Genomic DNA, 25,413 nt, shown 5'->3' with positions numbered 1-25,413 from the left:
TCGGTGTCAGGAGAGTTCGTTATCGGAAAATGTTCAGACGGATTGGGATAGATTCATCGCAGCCGTTGACTGGACTAACTGGAAACGACTTTAATCTATTTATATCAACTTACCCATATTGACCAGCCCGCTAGAGTTGTACAGCGTCCCAAGGTGTGGTCCCGATAGTGAGAGAAACGTATGTAACCTCGACAGCAGCGGTCTCATTTGAGGTCTCGCCAAAGCCGATCGCACGATGATGGTACCCAGCGAGTGCGCTACGAACGATATCCTACTGGGGTTTAGCTGATACGTTTCGATGTGATACAACACCTCAGCCACCAGCCGATCGGTCATCGTGTCAAAGTCGGAAAACGTATCACCCTGGTTCCGTTCGGACATGAGAAATTCCAAATGCGCTCCGGGTAGTCCCAGTTCCAGGTAGGTTCGGACCAGCCTCAAATCTGCCGAGTTGCCATCGAGCCCGTGGACGCAGATTACCAGGTGCAGCCCTTTGGCGGAGAATGCACGGAACTCGTCGCTGATGTGGAAGTAAGGCATCTCTGATGCAAGCTTCTGGAAGTCCGAGTAAATCGAACCAGAATAGCTAATCTGCTTGCGAAATTCCTCGCGGCATTTTTCAAATTCCAACAGTTGCATAGGCGGATCGATTCGTTTCTTGGACTCATCTTCGTCGGGTTTGGGCGGCGGCGGGCGATGTAGTTCTCGCATCGAAGAATTACGTTCTGGGGGAATTGGATGACTGTGAACCTGATGGTGACCGTTTTGATGGGAAGAGTTGATGGTAGCGTTTGGATTGTTCAGTGTTTCTGCGCATTTGGCGATGGCAGCGAGCTCGTTAGAGCTTTGCGATTTCAGTATTGGACGTGGTGTTTTTACGACTTCGTAGATGTGATAAAGAGGGTTATCGATGGCTTGAACTTCGTATTTTTTGAAAACTAGTGGTGCCCGGATAGGTTGTTGGATTGGTTTACTGTATTGGGGTTGTTGAATGAATTGCTGCTGGACCGGGAGTACCTGGTACTGTTGAACCGATGGTACAATCTGCTGTTGTTGGATGACCATTGATGGAATCGCTTGCGGTTGTGGAATGAGTGAAGTTGGAGGCTGCGGCGGTTGTTGTGATTGCTTTTGTGCATGTGATGGCTTCGAGAGGATAGGTTGCAAAGGAAGAATTTCTTTCGTAACGGTCTCGATTAAGGAAGGAGGATCTCGGAACTCATCTGGTGGTGGTGGCGCATCGCGGAACTGTTGCGGTGGTAACAACCGAAGGTCTTCGAATATGTAGTCAGAAATGTTCGCCAAGTCAAAATCGGATTTGGATTTTTCCTTTTTGGTTCTTCTTTTAGATGGACGAGTGTCCATAGTTGAATGTTGAATGCTCTTTTTGAGATCAGTATTCTTGTGTATAGATCTCGGTTCATTCCATTCCTTCTCCAGATTGTTCCAGTTTTCAGTTTGAACAGAACCTTTGATGTTGTCGTTGTTCGATCTTGATTTCATCGAGCTTTGATTACTTCGAACCAAAAATTCATGAGATTGATGCCCATGTTTGCTACCCATTAAACGTGGCTGTTCATTCAACAGTTTCAAAAGTCTTTTCCTTAACTGCGCTCCATTCACAACTCTATGATCATTCCGCAACGTATCTGGGCTCGATGGAAGGCTACTTCGTCTGCTAGAAACCCATCCGGATTGTTCACTTAGAGAGGATGTGGATTCACTGCTGGAATGTCTTCGCCGTAGTCGGATTGGCGGAAGCGGTGAGTTACTGAATGCCGGTGGTGGTGCTAAGTTCGGTAAACTCTCGCTGAAACCGTTTGTCCCGCCAGCTTGCTCCAGTTCTAGGTTTTCTAGTTTGAATGGAACACTTGCCGATGACAGCAGCCGCCGTTGTTTACTGCGTGTTTTCGGAGTGACTACGGGACTGTCAGTACTGCTAGAGTCGTTGGTTCCATTTGTGCCCTTGCTATTTCTTCGCTGGTTGTTCACGGCATGCTTCAAGTCAGTAACTCGGACTCGAGCGAACTCCACCGATCGATGTGGCAGCGTGTTACTATTACTGGCATTTGACGTCCCGTTCTGATTACGTAGCATTTGCGATGAATTACTTCGGGGGATAGTATTGGAATCTGTTTTCGTGTTAAGCGATCCCGTAGACTGCTGCTTTTTGCTCCGAATTGGTGGATAGGAGTTTCTCGGTGGTATGACAAGACCCATTCCTGCACCTTTCGGTAGCGTGTTGTAGTAGCACCCAGTTTGTGGTGTTTTGTGGTCTGTTCCGAGAGCATAGCTAGGTTTAGGGACGGCATAACCATTAGTCATTCGGGTCTGATTTTGAATAGTGTTAGGAATATGATCCTTGATCAACTGGCACGATGTATCTTTCACTTCGTAAATTGTAGGACCGGTTGACCCGTTGGTTGCGGTTATTTTACGAGAATCACCAGGGTTTCTATATTTTTCTCGGAACTCATTTATATTTTTCAGGAGATCTTCTGCCTGGACTGGGTTTTTCTTTGGTTTTGATGGGATAGCTTGTATTATTGCGTTACCAGGCTGATGATAGATGATTTGTTTTTGATTGTAGTTATTGTAATTGACGTTATGGACGTGCTGACGTGGTAAAGATGCGGTGTTATTTTGAACTTCGAGTTGATCCAGCGATTTGCTATGTCGCGTCGGAAGTGTTCCGCCGGTTATGTTCGTACCTGGGGTGTAAATTGCTTTGAACTGATCCCATTGGCATTCCGGTTCTGCTAGGGTAGAAACAGAGTGACGCGATAAAGGCTTTGTACAAAGACCATTCTGGGAAGCAGCCGCAGCCGGGGTAATAGTCAGGCTTGCTTGTAGGATATCACCGCCAAGGGCGTATCGAGTGGTCATGAGCCCAATGTAATTGTTGCACATCTTTGGAATAGGCTCAATGTAGCACGTCGAAATTCCACATGAACATTCTTTGGCGCTCATTATTGGAGCTATTTTGTTTGGATGATGATGCGTTTTCAATTTCCCAATCGTTCCGTTGTGGCCGTTTAGATGTGGTTCGCTCCCAGATCGACGTTTTCCGTAATCGTTTGAATCCGTGTATCTATCTTCGAAAATTAACGGTAGTGAGTTTGCGTCACCATCGAGCGGGGTGCAATGAACCGGTAGGGGCGGCAACGAAGAAAGGTATCTCGATCTTCGGGCCATCTCACATATCGACACGTAGTTTTGATAGTTGGAGTCGTAACAACCACTTGCTGTGTGTCGAGGATTTTCAATCACGAAAAATCCTTCGGCAAACCGCCTAACCCGAAGAGTATGATGCTTTTTGGATAGCAAACTGTGTACAGTTGGCTGTGTGGAAGCCGATAGAACTCGCCTCCAGTAAAGTATGCACTCAGCACATAGCTGAGCTATGTCGGAGTTGGCACGTGCAGCAAGATCATCCTCGGTATCCATGACCTAGAAAAGATAATCACAAATCAGACATTGTCATTTTAGAACCACTCAACAACGTTACCTTCGCCGAATCGGCAAGCTTTCTCAGTCTTTGTTCGGTGTCCAGATTGGAGAGCGGTGTTGATCCTGTTAGGGATGCCCATTGGTGTGGTAGTACGGTACAGAACTCCTGTAACGACAGCCGCAGCGACTCCAGCGCTCCCAGCAGCAAGGCACAGATTTCCTTATGGACATTGCGAGCGTGTAGAAGACGACCTGCTGAACCACCACCACATTTGGCCCCTCCACCAACTTGCGGTCCGAAAAAGATTGCTTCCAGTGGACCGGGCGAGTTTCCTCCGCGGCAGTTGAGTTTTGAGCTACCGATCCATGGTTTGGTAGCTTTAGGAGCACTGCATTTTCATAAAAGAAACATTAAATAGCAATTAGACAACTCCGAAGCAGATCTACATCGATTTTTTTAACAACAGTAACAGTTCAGGAAAAGTTTTCGTTTTGATTGAGAAAAGATGGGGAAACTTGATCAAGAAAAATACATAATTAAAAAAAAATTAGGATATAAGAATAAATTGATTGGGTGCTAATGTGTGGCATGCATGATACAGCTGATAGGAAGTCATGAGTGCGACTAGGGAAATAACGGGAAAGCGATAGTTATTTTATGCATCAGAAGTATCTATCAATTAATTGATTTCAGCGATGAAATCAGTACCGCCTTCCGATGGGGGGTATGGTGATGTAATTAAGATGCAGGTGGGTGGGAATGCGGCACCCGTTCGAATATAGTCCAACACAGAAAAAATGCACTTTTTGATATAGGGTGTGATTTGGCAGGTGGTAAAAGACGACACTTACGGAAGTGGAAAACATGGATGAGTAATGAAAGACGGTTCTTTAGGGCCTTACCAGCTCTGTACATAGTGCATAATGCTTTTCCTATTCAAATGTATATCGAAAAAGTTTCATGTGCAGCAATAGTTGATTTTTTTTTCGTTTGAAATTTAGTGCCCAGCGCCCAAGCGATGGTATGAAAATGTGAGGAATGTGAAGAAAAAAAAACGGAGATCATATTTTACAATTTGGTCGGTTGAATGGATGACTTTAAAGGTTAAACATTGTTTATGGAGTGTACTGGGCAACAAAGGAACAAAGTAGAAAATGTTTTACTATTGTTACCAATTTGACTATTTCACAACCGCTGAGTACATTTACCGGCGTTGAAGAGTGTTTTTTGTATGGTCTGACAGAACTGTCTGAATCTACCAAATTCTTTAGCAGCAGAAACTAGCAGATTTTGGTTGGTTGGTGATTTTTTGCATAAGAGGCTTGAGCGAAGATTATGTTGCTTTCTAATACCATTAGCTCCGCTTCAAGCCAATATATCCCTATTTCAAATTATTACTATTGTTTGTATTTATTTTTTAAAATTCAGCATAAATCTATAGGACGCGGTATATTGCCGAAGCGTTGATGTGCCAGAGATATCTAATATTCTTTGAATTAGGGAATTTTGAGGGGTATAAAGCTAGAACCTGAAGGGAAGGGATCATTGAAACGGAAAGAGATTAATATGATATAATACTGGCAGCGGAGGTAACCTCTTCTCATGTGCGATGTATGTTCTCGATTGTATTGTGATGGGTATTTATTGGGGAGAATAAAGGAGATGTAAACAAACTCGTAAATTCGTTGATATAATGTGTCAGACATCACACTCGATCATGTTTTTTTATTTCGTTTATAGATAGTTAAACTTTGGAGTCATTCGCTTCTTGACGCATGGTGATGTCAGGGATGTCTTGGCTAGCATGGGACGTTAAGTGATCTTTTTCGGACATTAGTGACTCCTGTTAGATGGTCTTAACATCACTCTACTCAGCGCACGACCAGACAACATGCTCGATGTCGCTGTAATTCTTGTCAGAAACTCAATTATTACTTTCTAAATATTCAACAAGATGGATGTGTACTAACATATAGTTATTAGGCATAAGTCTCAATTTGTTTTGGAATTCAATGGTCACAGATTTCTGAAGAAAGGTTTTGTACGGAATATAATTTTCAGCTTCAGCATTTTAACGCGTGTTTGGAAACAGTAAATTGATATAAGGCCAAATAAGGGAGTGAGAAGTGTGTCGGCTGTGTTGGAGATTATATTGTAGTCTCTTTCCACTGATCTCTATATCCGGTGAATTGTTTTATTCGAAATTCTCCGGAGATATGGATTTATTACTCCTATACAAACCAGTACCATTGAACAAACTATTAGAAGAAGTATTTCATTTCTAGGAAAAGCAAGTAGCCATTGAAAGTGTCTATACTTAAATACTGTTTTTGAAACATGAACTTTCTTCAAATTACAAGTCTTAATTTTAGTTCAAGTCAGTGTCATTTGTTGCTTAGCCTGACAAAAAAGTAGGTAAATCAACATCTATTCAATGCATAAACTCTGATTGTAATCCTCCCTCATTTACTAGTACAGTATGGACCACTCAAACGAAACGTGTACTGCATTATCCACAGTCTTTATATTGATTGTGAATGTCATTCAAACTTCAATTGAAGCGTTTTCAGCATAGTACAAATATAGGCAACTGAAACCTTCGATATAAGTTAGAAGAAACATTATACTTACATCCACCATCGAGAGTTCATGGGTCTTTGGAAACTTTTTTCCCGAATCTAATTTGTGGATATTTTTTTACTTATCCGTTATTTTTCATACAAGTTCATACTATTACAATGAATAAGCATTTCCAACAATATCATCACAAAAAAGGGCTCCTTAGTTTTCGTATTTGGTCATATGTTTCATTCAAAATGCAATTGAGATACAAAGAGTTTTCAAAAACACTCGTGGAATGTCTCTTATCAAAATTTTCATCCATATTGTCCAGTTAAGTCAAATATTTTGATGAGATACCTAAAGATTTCCTTAATCATAGTGTATATAAATGTTCAGTATAGAATTGTATTAACTTGGTGTCTCATGCCTCCCCATAGTGCAACGTTTCGAAGACACTCGCTTCATCTTCAGGTGAAAGTAGGGTTGGAATACAAATTAGTTATAGTTTTCTCATAATAACGTTTTGCAAGTTTTCTCAGAACTACAAATATTTGCTTTGCCAAGTAGGATGTAATATTAGATTTGTTTCCGCGATTGGCTTTCCTTTACACTAAAATGCAGAAACTATTTCTAGGAAACTAATAGACAAAATAGTTGTGTTTTTCAAATCCTTAGGCATTAACACATATTTCAGATTAGTAGAAGATCTTATGGCCAGAGCCGGCGGCATACGTGGGTAGTATGGGTTGTAGTGTCCGCCTTCTTATTACCCGCAATGAAGTAATGTGAAAGAACTGAAATTAATATTTCTATTTGGTAATCTGGTACGATTTTTCGTTTCGTCTGAATCTTGCCAGTCCAAACGTTGTATGCTTCCACCGGAGGAATTTCTTCGGAATTGTTTCGGATATAGTGGACGCGTAACTCTTTGAATCAATGGGCACACTAAATGAAGCAAGGTCGAGTACAATGATAAATCTAACGCGCTAGGTCGAGCTGGCGTTGGAGTTGGCGTTCGTGTGATTTCCATCGTAGTCAAGATGGTCATATTGAAATTGTCGCGAACATCATACATTAATATAGATCGGTTATCAGCCAAGCCCATGACATACCGTGGAAGTTGAAGTCACCTAGAACCAGCTGAGATGCGATGAGTATGGAAACAATGTAAATAAGTCTTTGCCTTTGATTCGAATTTGACAAGCAACAACTACAATACCTGGTACCGAACAAAGGCTAATCCGATTGAAATAATAGCACATTTTGGTCCCTCAAACGCTCCTATATAATGTTTTTGTGGCTCTGACGAATAATGTTAAAATTTTCTATAATGTAAATACATTGTGTAAAACTTAGGAAAATATTAGGAGTGACGCACTCACTTCGGTTTTGTAACAGCACCCATCAAGGAACACTTTCAGGAATCTCAGGAGAGAAAATGATTATCCTGTTTCGAAAATTTATAGGCAATGTGCCAAGTTGTTCCCTCAATGGGATTGTCAGAATCTCATTCTTTAGTGAGCGTAGAAATTAGTCGTGGCCGGTGGCGTAGACCTCTTTAGCATTTCTTCAAAATAATGCTTTAATGTTTCCCCGTCTAATTTATATGTATCAACAGTTCATGCGGAGTCTCTCCAGAGAAGGAAAACTTTTCACGATTCTCTCCGCATTTTCCGCTCCGTGCCTTGTTTTTACAATGGGTAACTATAGCGAACAGCTAGACCAGCCCCGTTCAAAAGAACAAAGTTTGGAAGAACAGATCCGGCGGAAGGCTCGAAATGAGTCCAATGGAAAATAAGTTTTTTTTCTTATACCCCTCGATTGTTGCTTAACGCAATTGCTTGCATACCAGAATTTTCACTGACTGAAGCGAAGGGTTCTGGAAGGAGTCAATCCCATATTTCACAATTAAGGCCCCTCCCAGAGACTACACCATCAATCTCTACTTCCCGGGCGGGTATGTATACGCATACTTATTCGTACACGCCCGAGTGTTGTTCAGTTAGATCACGCGATATGGTCCGGAAGTAGACCTTCCAAGGGCTGGTTGTATTAGATGGATTTGGTTTGCATTGAAAAGGAGACATATCGGCATTATTTTTGTAATCGGAGAAATATTCAAATCGTTCTTTGTCGGTCACCGGAGATACCTTCCCATTAGTCAATATTATCATGCGGGCTTTAATATCCACCAAAGAAGGTTCTATCATAGGGAATGCAATGAAATTGAAAAGAATGGAGTGATTGGTACTTAGCTATACAAATGTTCTATGTAGTATCTGTAATCAATAAACACATTTTCGCTGAACCGTCGGTCATACAGCCTGTTAATAAAGGGTGTTTCTAAATAAATACAAGCTATTATCAGTGAGTTTTCATTTTCACTTACACACGCCATGTCTAAACTTTCATCAATACGAGCAGGAATTACTCCGAAAGTTTTGCCCCGAAAACACCAGTAAAGCAATACTCTTTATGTAACGGTCTCATTTATAGTTAGTGAAAATTGGTAAGTGAGGAACACAAATATAAAATGTTCAATATTTCCGCCGTTCATGAACGGCTTGTTCGAAAGGTTTTTTTAAAAGCTTTCTATTTATATGCATATAAAGCTATGTTCAAAAGTTATTTGCTTAAAACCTGTTGTGTTTTGACAAAATCACCCATATCTCAGAAAGTAAAAAAACATATCCACAAACAGAAATAGTGTCAAATGGTCACATTTGGCCTTTCATTTGAAACTAGTTTCGTTAAGATCGGTTCAGCCGTTGCTGAGATAATTACATGACATTAGTGTGCATACACACATACCCACACATATAGACTTTGTCCCAACTTGTTGAGCTGAACCGATTGGTATATGAGACTCGGCCCTCCGGGCCTCGGAAAAAGTTATGAAAGTTCGAGCGAATTCTATGCATATCTTTTGTAAGAAATGTAAAAAAGATAACTTATGTGGCTAAAGCTATTGTTAAGAAAGACCGATAGTACCATTGAAAATCAATTCCCACACACCAAAAAATAATGAATAAAAATTAAATGACATGTAAATCAATACGAATGTAAACGTACAAAGCTTGAATCAAAAATTTGATTGAAAATTAAGTTGAATTCGATGCACTCAATGAGAACATCAGAAAGCATGTGATTTTACACTTTCGTTAGTGTAATATTACATGTCATTCATTTTACAGCAATATGGGATTAAAAATACATTCAAGAGCATTGGTTTGCCGTTTCATGAAACTGTAATTTCCAATCAACGTGTAAAATTACAATAAATATCGTTGAAAAAAGCACGACAAGTTGTGTGTATTTGTGCTGGAACTTAATTTTACATTTATATTCATGCTCCAAATATGTGCATGAAAATAAATTTAAAATTACAAAAAAAATTCTGTGTACATGTGATGGTTAAATTTTCAGAGTTGTAAAAAAATAAAAGAAACATTTTATTTTTATTTATCTGCACACCAAAAAATAATGAAATTTAAACGACATGTAGATCAATACCAATGTAAACATACAAAGATTGAATCAAAAATTTGATTGAAAATTACTTTAAAATCAATTGGAGCATCAAACAGCATATCATTTTACACTTTCATTCGTGTAATATTACATGTCATTCATTTTACAGCAGTATTCGAGTAAAAATGCATTGAAGTGCATTGGTTTTCTGTTTATTGTAACTGTAATTTTCAATCCGCGTGTAAAATTATAAGTAAATTCGTTGAAGAAAGCACGACAAGTCGTGTGCATTTGTGGTGGAACTTAATTTTACATTTATATTCATGCTCCACATATGTGCATGAAAATAAACTTAAAATTACAAAATATTTTTTTTCTGTGTGTGGCAGTCAACGCTGATTAGACCCACCAAAGTTGTATTTATTTCATCCATGTTCAGTTCCTTTGAAAGACGTAATTCGGAAAATCTCTACCTTCTATCAACCACTTAACACTTTAATTGGATAATATTGTTAGCAATATAAAAGAGACGCCGTCTGAAAACTCAGAAAGCTTATTATTATTTACCTAGATGAATAAGAATTTTTCCCTGAAAGCGTTTAATATCGGAACTATTATCACTATCCTCTTCCTTCTCGTATATACGGACAATACCATGGTGAATTTTCATAGTTGGCTCCACCGCATCCGGATGGAGAGTGTTCGTTTAGCAAAAAAAAATCAACGCGTTTGTGTGCCTTTCAACTTCACGAGCGCTTGCCCTCAATTCGGTTATTTTCCGACCTGCCTCCATGCATAAAACATTTCCTCCGTGCCTATAATGTCACCCATTATCGTTTACGGCAGGGTTTGCTGGTTCCGTTCCATCTATTGTAGTCGTTGGCATGCATCCTCCTCCAGCAGACGATTACTTCCCTGTGGCAGAACAAAATAGTCGTTGTCCATGAGCTCCTGTCCTGTCTGGTGAACTGTCGCACTAAAGTTGAATGAATTGAGGAAGCACAATTTGCCACGATCAACAATATTCGTATGAAATTTCCACCGGACGGAAACAAAGCGAAAACCGAGAACCAACATAACCAGGGGAGGGATGGATGGATGGCACAGTTTTGCCGCATTTTAAATTTTTCCTGCTTGTGAGTCTGGTTTTCCGCTGCAGGCAGAAAAAAATCTTTCTGCTTGATTAATTGAATCATTTTTGATTTTTGACACCCAATTCAAGCTAAGAGTCGCGATTGAGTAAATCGGACAACAGTGTGATGATTTAAAAATAATCTGATTAATATTTTGAAAACTCAAGCTGAATCCTATTATGTATACAGTGGCGTAGTAGCGGGGGGGGGGGGGGGGGGTTTGGGGACGAAACCCCCCCCCCCCGAAATATTTTGGAGAAATTTGAGAAAATTGAATATGTTGAACAAAAAAATGCCTAATATTTTAAATGAAATTCTCAAAGTTTCATTTGCAAAAGTTATCTTGTGAAAATATTTCCTTGTAGTGAAAATTGGCTGCAGACTCGATACCTTCCTTTCGGCACGTTGTGGAGGCTAGCTCAACCGCCGAGGACTATAACGAGTAGATCGCGGCGAAGCGAGGATCTAGGAGCTTAATGGTTCACGAAACGGATATCGGTACCGAGAGAAATTTCGCCACATTCTGTAGTCCTTGACTGACGGCGAACATGGACTGGAGAGTGTGAGAGAAGTATCCCCATAGAGACCCCCAGGCGATTCGCTACCGCATCGGCCAATGGAACCCTGCTGCAGCACGAAGAAAGACGGGCGGCAAGCTAAAGTGGAAGACGAACGCCTTTAACGAAAACCTCTTTGTTGAGTTACTTCGGCGAACAACGGAATCAAGTACGTTGATACGGCTGACGGCTAACAAGAAGGATTGCAACGGCTTGTGACGTTACAATGTCACGAAAACTAGGGCCATGCAGTAGACGGCGTGCAGCTTACTGGTTAAATGAGTAACTCAATACGCTACACGCTGCTTGTCTTAGAGCCAGAAGGCGGGCTCAGAGCGCAAGATCGGAGCGCATCTAGAAGGTAGGAACTCTTTAAAACGGGAGATCAAGCTTAGCAAGCCAATTGCCATAGGTATCTGTGCTGAGAAATAAACGTCAATCCCTGGGGGACGCGTACTCAGTCGTCATGATGAAGTCGAGGGTTCGTCGACACCAGTTGAAACATGCCCGGGTAAGCTAAAGATAATCGTTGAGGGTCTCTTCTCGAATCACGATACAAATACCTGGTCACCGACACCGTACGGCGAAGAAGAAGGACATAACACAGTCGAGTGGCAAGTGACTAACGACGAGCTCAAAGACACGTCGATGTGACTAAAATCAAAGAAAACCCCCGGTCCGGATGGAATACCAACCATGGCGGAAGTCACCGGGCCATTCAGCCTCGAATAGACCAATGCGCAGCGTGGCATAAAAGAATGTGGCATCCTGAAGAGCTACTTCCAGAGTAGAGCACTGCTATACCAGACGAACAAAAGGGCAGAAGGCGATGCGAGTCGCAGCGGGCGTTACTCAGGGCTCCATTCTCTGTCCAACACTTTGGAATGGGATGCACTGATAATATAAATTCGTGAATATAATGAATCATGTAATGCACGAATTCATGCGTCGTTTTCTGCAACGAAGTATTTTCGTGCCCTGTAAATAGTAAGTTTCGTTCATTTTATGAATACGAATGGCAGTATGGTGAACGAAAGCTTTCGTAAATTTTACACATTTAATGTATGTACACTGCACGAATGTTATCGTTGATAACGACATTATTTTTCGTGAATGAAATGAAATGTTTTTTTTATTTTAATAAACGTTTGTGTATATTACGAACGATTTCGTTGGTCGCACGAAATTTTTTCGTTTATCTTAGAAGTTTTCGTATTTATTAGCCTCTTATTGTTCTTTTGGGATCGATGTTTGACAAAATCGTTTTTTTATTGAAAAAAAATCGATGTTGCCAAATCGATTTTATTGTGGTACGAAGAAATGGCCGCTTGATGAACGAAAGTTTTCGTAAATTTTACTTATTTAGTTTACATTGCACGAAAGTTATCGACATTATTTTTCGTGAAAGAAACGAAATGTTTCGTTTATTTTAATAAACGTTTATGTATATTACAAACGATTTCGTTGGTCGCATTCGATCTTTTAGGATGGATGTTTGACAGCACCGATATTGCTCCGGCAGAGAAAAACTCAAAATTGTTCATACAAAATCAACGAGCAGTTCGCGACGGCTCAATCGATTCTGTACTGCTCCAGATTCTGAATCAACTGGAAGCGAAAGAGGTTCAAGGAATCTTCCTGCAACCGGCGGACACGGATACGACTACTAAATAGTCAGACAACAACAATTATCTGACGAATATCAACAATGGCTCCATATTGCTCTTTTGAAGTGGACTGTTTGATGAATGGTGCTCGTAAATATTATAAAGATATTCGTATGTAACAGCGAACGACTCGTTTGCTGAATGAAGCTGTTTCATGATAAGCCAACGAAAGTCATTTCGTAGTTTTCACGAAAAACTCGTAATACAAAATAAAAGAGTTTCGATGGAACTACGAACGGTTCATCATATGTACGAAAAATTCGTATATTTTATGAAAGTTGTTTGTACGAAATTAATTCCTAGCGATTTACGAATATATTCTATTAGTGTGGGGTCTTAACACTGCGGCTGCCCAGGAAAGTGAAAATCGTTGGTTTCGTGGACGATGTGTCAATAACGGTGAGACACTTGAAGAAATGGAGGTGTCGGTGACGGAGACAATAGATGCGATCGAGAGCTGGATGAACGGGTCAGGCTGCAAATAGCTCACTACAAGACGGATTTGTTGTTGGACAGCTACTGCAAAGCGGTTCAGCGGATACAGATCACCATCGAAGAGCATGTGAATGCATCGAAGCGTGCACTGCAGCAATTTGGAGTGATAATCGACGACTGATTGAGCTTAAACAACCACGTTGATTACACATGCGAAATGTCGGGTCTTTATCTAGTGTTTCGTCATCGATACTGCGATATGGGGCTCCTGCTTGGGGTGCGGCGCTGAAAACCAAATGAAACCGCGAAAAGCTGAACAGGACTCTTCGACTGCTGGTCGTACGAGTTGCGATTGCGTACCGGAGGCAGTATGCCTTGACGCCGAGATGATTCCCATCTGCATTACCCTGACGGAGGATATCAAGTGCTACAATCGATGAAACGTCAGAAACGTGAAGAAGATGATGAGAATCGATTCGATGGTGACGTAGCAGCAGGAATGGGATAATACGGAGAAAGGAAAGTGGACCAACCGGCTCATCCAATCCTGTCGACGTGGATCAATAGAAAGCACGGAGAGATAACCTTCCACCTGAAACAGCTCCTACCGAGCCACAGATGCTTAAGGAGTATCTTCATCGGTGTGGGTTCGCAACGTCACCACTGTGTTCGGAGTGTGAGAACATCGAGGATACGCCGGAGCGTCTTTGAATGTCCGAGGTTTGAAGTGACGTGCAGGGAGCTACTTAAAACGGGAGGACCGGACATCAACCCGGATAATGTAGCCTACAGAATTACAAGCGACGTAGGGACGTGGAACGCAGTAAACAGAGATATGATGTAGATCAGTGATTCTCAACCTGGGGTCCGCGGGCCCCTAGGGGGCCGCGAAGTCATTGCTGGGAGTCCGCGAAGATAAATATATTTTCCGAGTGCATATTGAATTTCAAATCTTGTTTCCTAACAAATTGAAAATAACATATTGATAGCATACAAAATTTATGTTTATCTGTGGGGGTCCACAGCAACCCAGTGTGATATCTAAGGGGTCCGTGGTAAGAAAAAGGTTAAGAACCGCTGATGTAGATCGACACCGTCTTACAGCGGAATGGACATCGAACAACGGTTTCGGGAGAGCAATCACCGCCAGGGAACTCTCCGCAGGTATAAGCTAGATCCACCGCCGAGGACTAGTCGAATAGACTGCAACAGAGCAGCGAGTATGAGTCGTCGAAACGCCAGCGAACCGGACGTCACGCTCCATGCGGATTCGCCCGACCGACCACGGCACCCCACCGGTTGTTCCGATAAAAAAATAGCGAAAACCAAAGAAGAATCGATATTGGGAAAACTTTTTTCGCCAGGGAACTCTCCGTTAGCGTAAGCTAGATTCACCGCTGGGGACTAGACTGAGTAGACAGCGACGAGACACCACTAGTCGCGGGTCATCGGCGCACCAGTGCATCAGATACCCTGCTTCACCAGAATCGCCGAACTGACCTCGGCATCTAGCTGATTAGCTCGATCTCGGGAGAACTTCTCTCGCCGGGGAATTCTCTGTCGGAGTAGGTCAGGTCCATCGTCGGGGACTAGACCGAGTTGTTCGCGAACAAGTCGAGGACTGAATGGACCATCAAGGAAGTAGTGCTAAATGGCCCAAGAGGAGAACTAAATGGCTTAAAGGAGTTGCGGTGCTAAATGGCACCGGTTACGGAGTCAAAGGGATCAAGAAGTTGTGGTACTGAAACCAAATAAGAATCGGTATTGGGAGAACTTCTTTCGTCTGGGACCTCTCCGTCAGCTTACAGTCAGATTCACCGCCGGGAACGAGACCGCGTGGACCGCGACGATACACCACCAGTCGCGCCGGGGATCCAGCAAACCGGATGCCCTACTCTACCGGAATCGCCGAACTGACCGCAGCACCTGGCTGGTTGGCTCGAACTTCTCTCGCCGAGGAACTTTTCGTCGGAGTAGGCTAGATCTAGCGTCGAAAACTAGACCGAGTAGTTCGCGAACCAGTCGGAAGCTCAACGAGGAAGTGGTACTGAATGGCACAAGGGAACTGAAGGGCTCAGTAAATTAGACAGTCTAAAGTTTGCCGCACAGATTGTCCTCGTAGAGGAAGAGCATTTATTCTATACCAACAGCTAGCTTTCCTACCTTGACTACCCAAACCCGTTCCCTGAGTTGTTGGTTTTTGAACATTTTTTTCTCCTGCTCAGAATATTTTTGAACATTTTTTCAAATATATAAAAAAAATTCATATCCCCCCCGAAAAATTTTCTTACTACGCCACTGTATGTATATATAATAATGGCTTAAGGTGTCGCCGGGCGTTGTTTGCAAACATTTTTTAAATCTTTAGGGTGTTTTTATCAGATAAAGTTCTTCTAATGAACATTTCACACGATGAGACCGTTTGTGAGTGGAATGGAAACGGAAACAAAAACAGTGTTTTATAAGGGCAATGATAACAGGGAAACGTCGGAAAACGAAACAAGTGGAATAGCGGGAATAAAAACCCGTGAAAAAATTTCCGCTCTGCTAGCTGCATGTGAACCTAGCATCATTGCCAACCGTAAACCGACTACGGCGATAACGGATTATCTTATGCTACAGGACCTACAGCTCTGTATACAACACTTCCACTGCGCATGAGAAGTAGTGCAGGGATTGCCTGCAAAAAATCACCACTTGGGAATAGGTCATCTGGGAGGATTCAATTATCCTTACAATATTTCAGAACAAGTTTTGTTTAAAAAAACAGCTCGGGTGGCACAAATTAATTTTCATATAGGGTAATTGGCCTATTTTGCCACCTTATTCACATTATCACCCTATTCGTTTGAACCCGTTCGTTCTAGCAGAAAATCTCATCTTAGTTCGACGAAAAAAGTATCAGCTTAACTCAATACCTTGATTGAAGGTTATGTACTGTACTCATTATGATGTCTGAGAAATAGATTTTTGGTATTTAAAGTAAGCGTTGGATACTATATCATGCACATTTTACCCCTATTCCCCATTTGGTTTAAGCTTGTTTTCAAAACTGGCTATATACTTTCGAAGAAAGCTGAGTGCGGTCGGATAAAGTTAGTGTTTCTTTGCTAAAATGTCCAGAGATTTTATAAAATATAGTACGATAGGATAGTATAGTTTAAAATATACACACTAAAAAAATATGAATATTAATGATGACTGAATTAGAAATCAGACACAATTGCATATGACGCAACTTTAAATATGATCTATTTTTATGTCATAATCGACGCATTCATAATATTTTATTAATAAATTCAATACTCCGTCATTTTAAACAAAAACAATTGTCGCACGCACCATTTTTAAGTGCAGGGAAAAAAATTGAACTCGATGACTAAGTTTTCAGTGTAATATGCCATAAAATTACACGTCCCAAATAAAAAACGCATCAAACGAAGTGAAGCACGTATTTATCTAAAAAATTCTTCAAGGTCCGTCGGCTGTGCAAAAATCGTTAAGATAACAATACAATTATATTGCAAGTTGTGTGGATTATCCGCTGAGAACGTCGAGTTTTTTATCAAACATGTTCGGTTATCCAAAAAAGAAAGGAAGTTCGAGTGCCCTTTCAACCACTTTACTGTGGGGTCATTTTTAAAACGTTCAACTCGTTTTTGCAGCATATTCTTGACTTATAATTCCACGAAGCTTCGACCCAGTAAATGGTGGACCCATTCATTTTAGTGAAAATATGCGTAAATGAATTTCATTTGTGTCTTCCGTTTTCACGATAATAGATAATGGGTCGATTATTTGTTGGTAAGAAGCGCGTGACGAACTGCAGTAAGGTTAATTTTATTTTTAGATTGAAAATGAGTTTTACTTCTATTTTACTAGACAAATGTAATTTCACAGCGTTCTTGTAAATATACATGTCGCACGTAATTTTACTGTTGGCATAATGTAAAATTACGTTTTTGAATAATTTGGTGTCCTGTAAAAATAGGAATGAACGCAACAATCGGTCATTTTGTTCGCTGGCATATGTCGGCGCAAAATGACGTAAAATTACAAGAGTTTTTCGAAGTGTGTAGCAAAAACGATCGCACTCATCATGGGTGGCTGATACAGTGAAATCTTTTTATTCGACCGTATAGTTCACTGCACACCTGGCCATGTCCTTACGATCGCTAATGGGATGGGAATGTTAGTTGAATACCTACTTAAGAAGATACGGGGAACCCACGCAATCTTCATAGGTATTACGGATGTTAGAATTTGTTAGTAGGAAGGAAAATGGGATGTGGATTAGGAGTGATTTTATATATTCAACAAAATGGATAATAGAAATTATTATAAATCGGATTGATCTCACCAAATTTATTGGGGTGGCGGTAGGCATCAGGCACGACCGACAGACTGCTTTCTCCGAGCGTTCCGCTTAGCTGGGTTATCACAGCAATGAAAAATCTGAGACGTAGTTGACGTCTTCGTCAACATCGATGAGGACCTGACGGTTTCACTAAACTGCCAGTATCATTTAGCATACCCGAACAATAATATTTCACAGCTTTGAACGGTTAATTTCTTCAGTAATAAAAGGCAAATTCGCAGTACCAAACTACCAAGAACTGTTTTTCAATCGGTCACAGAACTACGAATGATTTATCATACGTACGAAAAATCCGTATATGTTATGAAAATTGTCTGCACGAAACTAATTCGTAACGATTTATGAATATATTCTAACAGTGGATAGTTACCACACAAACTACTTGTGATCTGCCGCTATCAACCTGCATGAGAGGTTAAGGGTCATTTTAAATACTAACTTGTGTTACGGAAAGAATGATGATGAAATGGGTTCGCACGTTTCATGCGTCATTCTGACTGTCTGCTATCGATTCTCTGAACTTTTTGACATAAAAATACTGCTTTTTACAATACTTATTTAGCCACTTTCCAAGCAGTAGAGTCAGGTTGAACTAATACGAATTATTATCAGCTGCATCCAGCCTGAAAGATAAAGCCGGATTTAATGTAACACTTGAGTTATGGAAAGAATTGAGATAAAACGGGTATACGAATTTCGAACGGTTATTCTAGTTATCTTCAATCAATTCTCTGAACTTTTTACGTAAGAAACACTACTTTTAGTCATCCGCATTCAGCCTGTTTCTGAAAGGAAACATATAATCACACTTGAGTTTCAGGAAAAATCGGGGTAAAACGGATACACACGTTTCATTCTAAATATCTTAAATCGATTTCCTGGATTTTTTCACATAAGATTTACTATATTAGATCGTCCGCTTTTATTTTTTTTACGATATCTAGAGCTAGGTGTAGCTTTACACTTGGGTTAAGGGAAGACATGGGGTAAAACGGGTACATTTGTTTGGTGTGGTCATTCTAGCTATCTTCAATTGATTCCTTGAACTTTTTAACATAAGAGATGTTGATTTTTGTCAGCCGCATTAAGCTTTCTCGCATATTATATATTCGACCTTGAATACAAGTGCAAACGAAAAATGAAATCGGGTTAAATCGAGCGTAACGTGTGGTAGTTGTAAATACCAGCAGTAAATTGTTCAAACTTTTTTGCATAGAGCACACACTCCTCGTTAAACTTTATCCAGCCTTTTTAACAAAACTAGTATTTTTGATTTTTTCCCACTGTGCTCGATGTTATAGAATGAACATTAGAGTTTTCAGCTTAAGTTTATACACCCGTAAAAATAAATACCATTCCAGAAACGTTTTGAGCTATTTCCAACCTACTCATATAATACTCACCATATTGGAAATACTAGTGATATATTCCATCATTATAATTTAACTATTAAACTATAATACTAATTTTAGATGCCATTGTCATTATTCTCCGTATATTTCATATTGAAATCAACAATGATAAAAAAATCTCGTCTTACAATATTACGGCGATAGTTTAATTTGATAAAGCGATAGTCCACTTGTATTACTGAAACTTTCTTCAGAAAATGGCGTTTAAAACTTCACTAATCGATACAGTTGTAAATGTGAAAGGGAAGAAGTTCATAATGAGATTTTTTCCATTATAATATTTTAGGTATCGCTAGATCTAAAATATGCATGTCGCCATAAACTGGAAAAACGCATTGGGCCGGAGTCTCAAAGGTTGCGGGTTCTAATCCTGCCACTGGGGGAATGTTTTTCACATAATTGCTTTCGCTTCACTCATCATTCCGATCTGTTTTCCCCGTTGGATACCACTGAAAAGCCTAAAAAGTCTTAAACAAGGTATTGGCGCTTACGTTAGGGAATGGGCATAGCGTAGTTGGTAAATCGATTACCTTGTACGCAGCTCACCTGGGTTTGATTCCAACCCCGCACGTAGGGTTAGAGATTTTTCCAAAGGAGATTTCTCTATCCCGAAAAGAGGCGAATGACCCTAAAGTTAAAACCTCCATAATAAAAAAAACTTTCGTCAAAAATTAAATTAAAACGATAATGCCTATGTTCGATACTACATATACCAGGCAATGGTTATCCTATAGTTGAACGAGCCGTATTGGAAATAGTTTTAAAAACGTTTGATAAAATGGTTGGCATATGGTAAACATTTTTGCAGGCAAGTATTTCATTATTTTCAAGCCATTTCTGTTAATATGCTGGTTTTTAGGAACGAAGTAAAGATATTGAATCAAATTTATTGAAAATTACCGAAATAGTGTGGTACTGTCTTGAATAGGGTCAAATAGCTCACTACACTGCAAAAACCTTGCATTAAATATTCAAAAATATTTGTAACTTGTTGAAGGATATTACGAGGTGGCAACGTCAAAGTGGTCTCATTTGAGGGAGCTGTAGGTGTTATTTCTGCCATATCATGAAGAAGTTTTGTGAATTATTTGAGAAAGTGCTATATTGATAGAATGGGACGTCCTTTCTAAGCAGATTGTAGTAAACAGGAAGTCCACAGATTATCCCACAATAATATTACAAATATGTTCACTAAGTGTGGAATCCTACTCAAAACGTGCGGTGCACACCACATATTGTAGAACGTTCTGTATGCAAAATTTGAAGTAAATCGATTAAGTAGTTTTTGAATGGGAGTTAGTAACGAGTATATTGAAAGGGTGTTCCACATAAAATTGCATTACGGAAAACACGCTGTAGAAAATTACCTAGTGGACCGAGTAAGATTTTGGCATATTTATTTCATTCAGGTTTAACACCTTACGCTCAACTCCACTCAATAGGTTCTGTACAGCACTTGGCTGTAGCTTTTTCTGTACGGAAACCCACTTTTTCTTCATGTCTTCCTCAGATTTGACCTCCTTGGGATGCTTCCGCAGTGCCTGCTTCATAATTGCACAGCATTTTTGATGGGCCTTAGTTCCGGTACATCGGGAAGGGGGAGTTCATGTCCTTGGGTTCGAAAGTGACCCCGTTGCCTACGTACCACTCTAGGACAACATTTGGGTAGTGGCACGAAGTTAGATCTGGCCAGAATATTGTAGGACTCTTTTGTTGCTTCAACAGGGGAAGCAGACACTTCTTGAGATAGATCTTCTCGTTTACAGTCCCGGTAGTCACGAACGGCGCACTCCGTTTATCACATGAGCAGATCGTTTGCCAAATCATATATTTATTGGCAAATTTTGAAACTTTCTGCTTTCTTACTTCCTCCGGAACATCAAACTTGTGCGGTGAAGAGCAGTAGCCACAGATGATGCCGGAACACAGTGGCGGGTCTTCGAACAAAAGTCGGACTAAACCAAAAATGTTGCCCAATCTCGCTGAAAACTACATGGTAAGTTTGGACTGGTTAGCTCATTTTTAATGTCAAAAGTTATACAAGATGAAATAATTTTTCCCATGCAGTGTTATCGAACCTTTCTGGGTGTACAACTTCCGGGCACGTGACTTTCTCACTGCATTTTGCCGTTCGTCACGATTTAGAGCCTTCTGCACTTTGTATACGTTTGCAGTCCCTTCCGATCCTTGGCTCTCTGAACGAAAGATTTGAATAGGTTCAACTTTTTGGCCACATCCCTGAGCGAAGCATTGGGACTTACACGCTTTCTCTACACGTTTGTGTCCCTGGTCATCAATAGAACATCCATTCTGAACGCATTTCTCCTTCTGTTCGATGCCCAAGGTTTGGTAGTAACGTTTAACCCATTATTGCCCAACTTATTTTTCACAAGCAGCACAAATTGAGTTTTCCGATTGGAAAAAATGATGTGGTCATTCCAGTGAAATTAATTTCCTACTAAGAGTAGCTGATATAATAAGGAACAACCAGTAAAAATTTCAGATTGATCGAAAAATTAATTCCTGAGATATCGTGGTCGCCGCGAATGAACTTTTCAACAAAATACAATTCCGAGATAATCGAGTTTTACTGTCGCTGCAGCGAGTCAACGATCTAGCGTATCAAACACTACGCACCGCCTACGAGTGGTCAATGGGTAGCGGTTTATAAATCGCTGTAACTCAAGTTTTAGTATTCCGATCTTAATGAAATTTTGAGAAATTTTTTCTCAGCGTATGTAGTTTGAGAATATGTAATTTACAAAAATTCGATTTTTTCATCAAGACAAAAATGTGTAACCCCTTAAGGAAAAATTGAATAAAAACAAAACATAAACAATGGTTTAACCACTCTAACTACTCTAAACGTATTCTGTAAGAGTATATGAACAATATAAACTCATTGATAATGCCTGTTCTGCGTTATTCTTTAAGCAATAGGAGTTATTCTTAGCACTTACTATATATAGTAGGTTGGGCAATAATGGGTTAATCACACGACTCACCGTCGATTGCACGATTTCTAGTTGTTTTCCGGTGCCCCGATGAGAGATTGAGGATTTTCCAGGTGGTTGAGCAAAATCAATTTGCGACGTTTCTTTTTGGGTGACGCAATTTTTTCCAATTTTCAAAAAAAAACTAACTACGATAAAAATATAGTGTATACAATATACTCTAAACTACTTCTACCCCAATTTCCAAGAGAAAATACCAAATGGGCAATTTTCTACAGCATTTTTCCGTGTTGCAATTTAATGTGGGACACCCATTTGTCACGAGTTGTGTAATTTGTGTTCATGATTTCAGGATCTTAGTCACAATTTTCGTAATTTATGTTCACGTTATCGTGATGTATTATTCTAGAACTTACTTTCGAATTTGACTCGTGGAGGAATGTGACTCATGTTCATGATATCAGCAGTTTCAGCATAGTATTCGTTATTCCTCTTCGTCTTATCGCGACATGTTATTTTTTGGTTACGGTAGGTTTTTTACTCGGTGTAACGTGAAAATATGAACTCGATCATAAAAGTGTGACTGACTCACGGTATCTTGTTTTGTGAACGAGGTTCGAGGTCCTAACAGTTTTCTTATATCTACTGCTCAATACCTATCACTACTCGGTGATTCTGGATATCTTCAAGATATCACCAGCGCGCAAAATAGATCGTAAATCATATACTAGCAGTCATGAACCAGTTCACGAATAGATTAATAACATTTTATGATTATTGGATCGTGACTAATATATTAGGAATCATGAACTAGTTCACGAATACATGAATTATAGTTAATGATTTTATGAACTATTTCACGTGCACGAATGGTAAGTCGTGACTATTATACTATAAACGAATAACATTTTATAATTCTGTGATTTATTTTACGGGTACGTATGGTCAGGCGTGACTATTATGCTAGGAATCATGAACCAATTCACGAATGCATAAATAATATTTCATCGCTTTGTGAAGTATTTCACGAGTACAGATATTGGATCGTGAGTAATATGCTAGGAATCATGAATTAGTTCACGAGGATTGAATGGGTTTATGGATAATATTCCCAGTTTCATGAAATAGTTCACGAGAAAATATCCAGAGTGTTTTGTCAACTAATGTTCTTAAATCTATGAATAACATCATGAGTCAACCTTCGGTTTTATGAATAATGTTCATCATCATGTGAACCAGTTCATGTACAGAAAATACCTTATCTGTTAGCCATGCCCTTTTCAATTAAGTTTCCCGCTGAACGTTCTAGAATCGCCTGCCGCAGGAACCTCTCGGTTACAGGATTAACTTTATACATCTCCAATACTTTCATGAGTAACGAGTGCGGTATGGTGTCGTATGCTTTCTTGTAATCGATATGGGTCGTACTAAGGTTCCGTTGGTTACAAACTACTTATTTAACAATGATTTCTTCGATGATGGCTCGATCTTTGCAGTCATGTGTGTTTTTCAGCAGAAGGGCTGCTCCTCTGTCAGGATGCTATTCTGCTTACAGTGGACCCATACGTTTGTGGTGCTCATGATTTAATGCGGGTTTGGTCTGTACTTTGGGTCCTTGGGGGAAGAATTGTAGTACTACGGGTGATTGAATCCGGTAATAAGCGTGGTTCGCGTAACGCCCTGTTGAAAGTGCAGTCATTGTTAAATGTGCAACGGTTAGCTTCAAGTACCAAAAGTCGTCATCTCGACAATATCGTAACCTGCTCATTCTTCCTCGCACCTTAGACGCGGTTGCCTTCGAGATGTTGTACGGGGGTCTCCCAAATAGTAACACAATAGCTAGTGACATCGCCAATATCTGGTAGACCTACACTTCGGGCTTCTCATGGCTGATTTGGTCACAGAAGTGTATCGCCTCGGCCATTCTGATAAATCACTCTAGTGTGTCTAGTTTTTCCGTCAGCTGGTGAGCTCCCCGCACGTGAATGATCGCAGCAACATGACGACACAATTTCGCCGATCTTTTGCCGTCTCTGTACGCCAATAGCCAATAACTTTTCAATATCGGCACGTTTGTTCGAGATCCCGGTGATATTGAGGCGAGTCGCCTCCACGTGTAAGTCGGTATCCTAAACATCTTCCGGACACCACTGCAGCACAGAATACTATTAGCTGCAGATCTTCCAGGTTCTGCACAAATTCCAGACGCATCGGAAGAATGTTAGCATTCATGATCTGAACTTCACAGGTCAACTTAAAAGAATACTGCAGCTTCGGGATCCTGGGGCGCGACATTGGGTTCAAGCCGCGAAACTGCGCAACCGCTTCGTCGAGATTGAAGACCAAATCGCGTAGTAGCTGCTGACCAAGGGGTGGGTCTTCTGGCAATGATTTTCTTTCTTTTTCTTTTTATTAACTACTAAGAGTTAACCAATTTTTTTGCTGTCCCGAGCGAAACAGTGAAGGCATAATGTTTAGAAAAGCGTGAAATAGGGTAATATGAGTAAGATTAGAGTTTCCTAAAAACTTAACACTTTGTCTTCTACTGCATGAGTCAGGACCGTTTCGCTCTTCCTTCAGTACTATGGCTGTTAATATTAAAAAATATTTCTTGTCTTCTAGTCCCTTACCAAATGAATGTTATTACAACTTAAAAAGTTTAAATAGACGTTAAATTTAATAAAAACAAAATTGCCCCCCTCACGTAAAACAGGATTACTACGGCTCTGACGATACGTAGGAATATCTCAAGGAAGAAACTCCATGATTAATAAAAAATATTTATTTGAACAAACACTCATTGAAACGCTAGTGCCACCTAGCCAACACATCCCAAACTAGAGCTGTAGCTTTTCATGATGAACGTCTGCTCTCTGTGTCAATGCCGTTCGCCTCAGAATTTAATTACGATGCTCCTTCGGATAGGTATTTCCCAGACCAGTCGACACGCTGGCATCGACTTTTTATGATAGACAGATTCGTTTAAAACATAATCAATAGCAAGGGGAGTACCCGCGGTGGGGCAGGGATATTTTGCGATGCGACTATGAGGGGTTTTCTCTATTTTGTCGCTTCTTGGAAGTTCCGATCTGCTGTGGAGAGACCTTTGGCCTAGCCGGTATCGCATTCCAAACACTACGTAATTTATTTTCTTCGCAATTACGCTGCAGGGTACCTTCTTTTTCGATCAAGGCGACGTCAACAACATTGCCGATAAATTTTTGTTGTTTTGATTGGAAACTAAAGGATCGTCCGATAACATGCTGCAAGAGTATAGACCGTTTCCAATGTGACAATTTTATAAAATGACTTAACATATTTTCAAATAATAGAATACGGTATGAATTATGTATCCTACTGATTAAAGCTATCCTTATAGGCATTGAATTTTCT

At 40.3% G+C, this 25,413-nt stretch overlaps 1 protein-coding gene across 14 annotated transcripts in view; it reads right to left on the bottom strand.

Moving 5' to 3' along the window:
- LOC131693637 (uncharacterized) overlaps positions 1-25,413 on the bottom strand; it is a 168,966-nt gene that overhangs the window by 8,183 nt on the left and 135,370 nt on the right. For 13 of the 14 annotated variants that reach the window (XM_058981615.1, XM_058981613.1, XM_058981607.1 and 10 more), the window contains 3 exons: positions 4,354-4,383; positions 3,509-3,839; positions 114-3,450 (listed from right to left, as the gene is read on the bottom strand). In XM_058981615.1, the coding sequence (XP_058837598.1) occupies positions 114-3,450; positions 3,509-3,839; positions 4,354-4,383 (3,698 nt within the window). The remainder of the gene's footprint in view (positions 1-113; positions 3,451-3,508; positions 3,840-4,353; positions 4,384-25,413) is intronic. The other variant, XM_058981620.1, reaches the window with a different exon arrangement.

This window comes from Topomyia yanbarensis, chromosome 3, assembly GCF_030247195.1.
Source record: "Topomyia yanbarensis strain Yona2022 chromosome 3, ASM3024719v1, whole genome shotgun sequence".
Taxonomy (NCBI): domain Eukaryota; kingdom Metazoa; phylum Arthropoda; class Insecta; order Diptera; family Culicidae; genus Topomyia; species Topomyia yanbarensis.
This window is presented reverse-complemented; position numbering and strand designations above follow the sequence as displayed.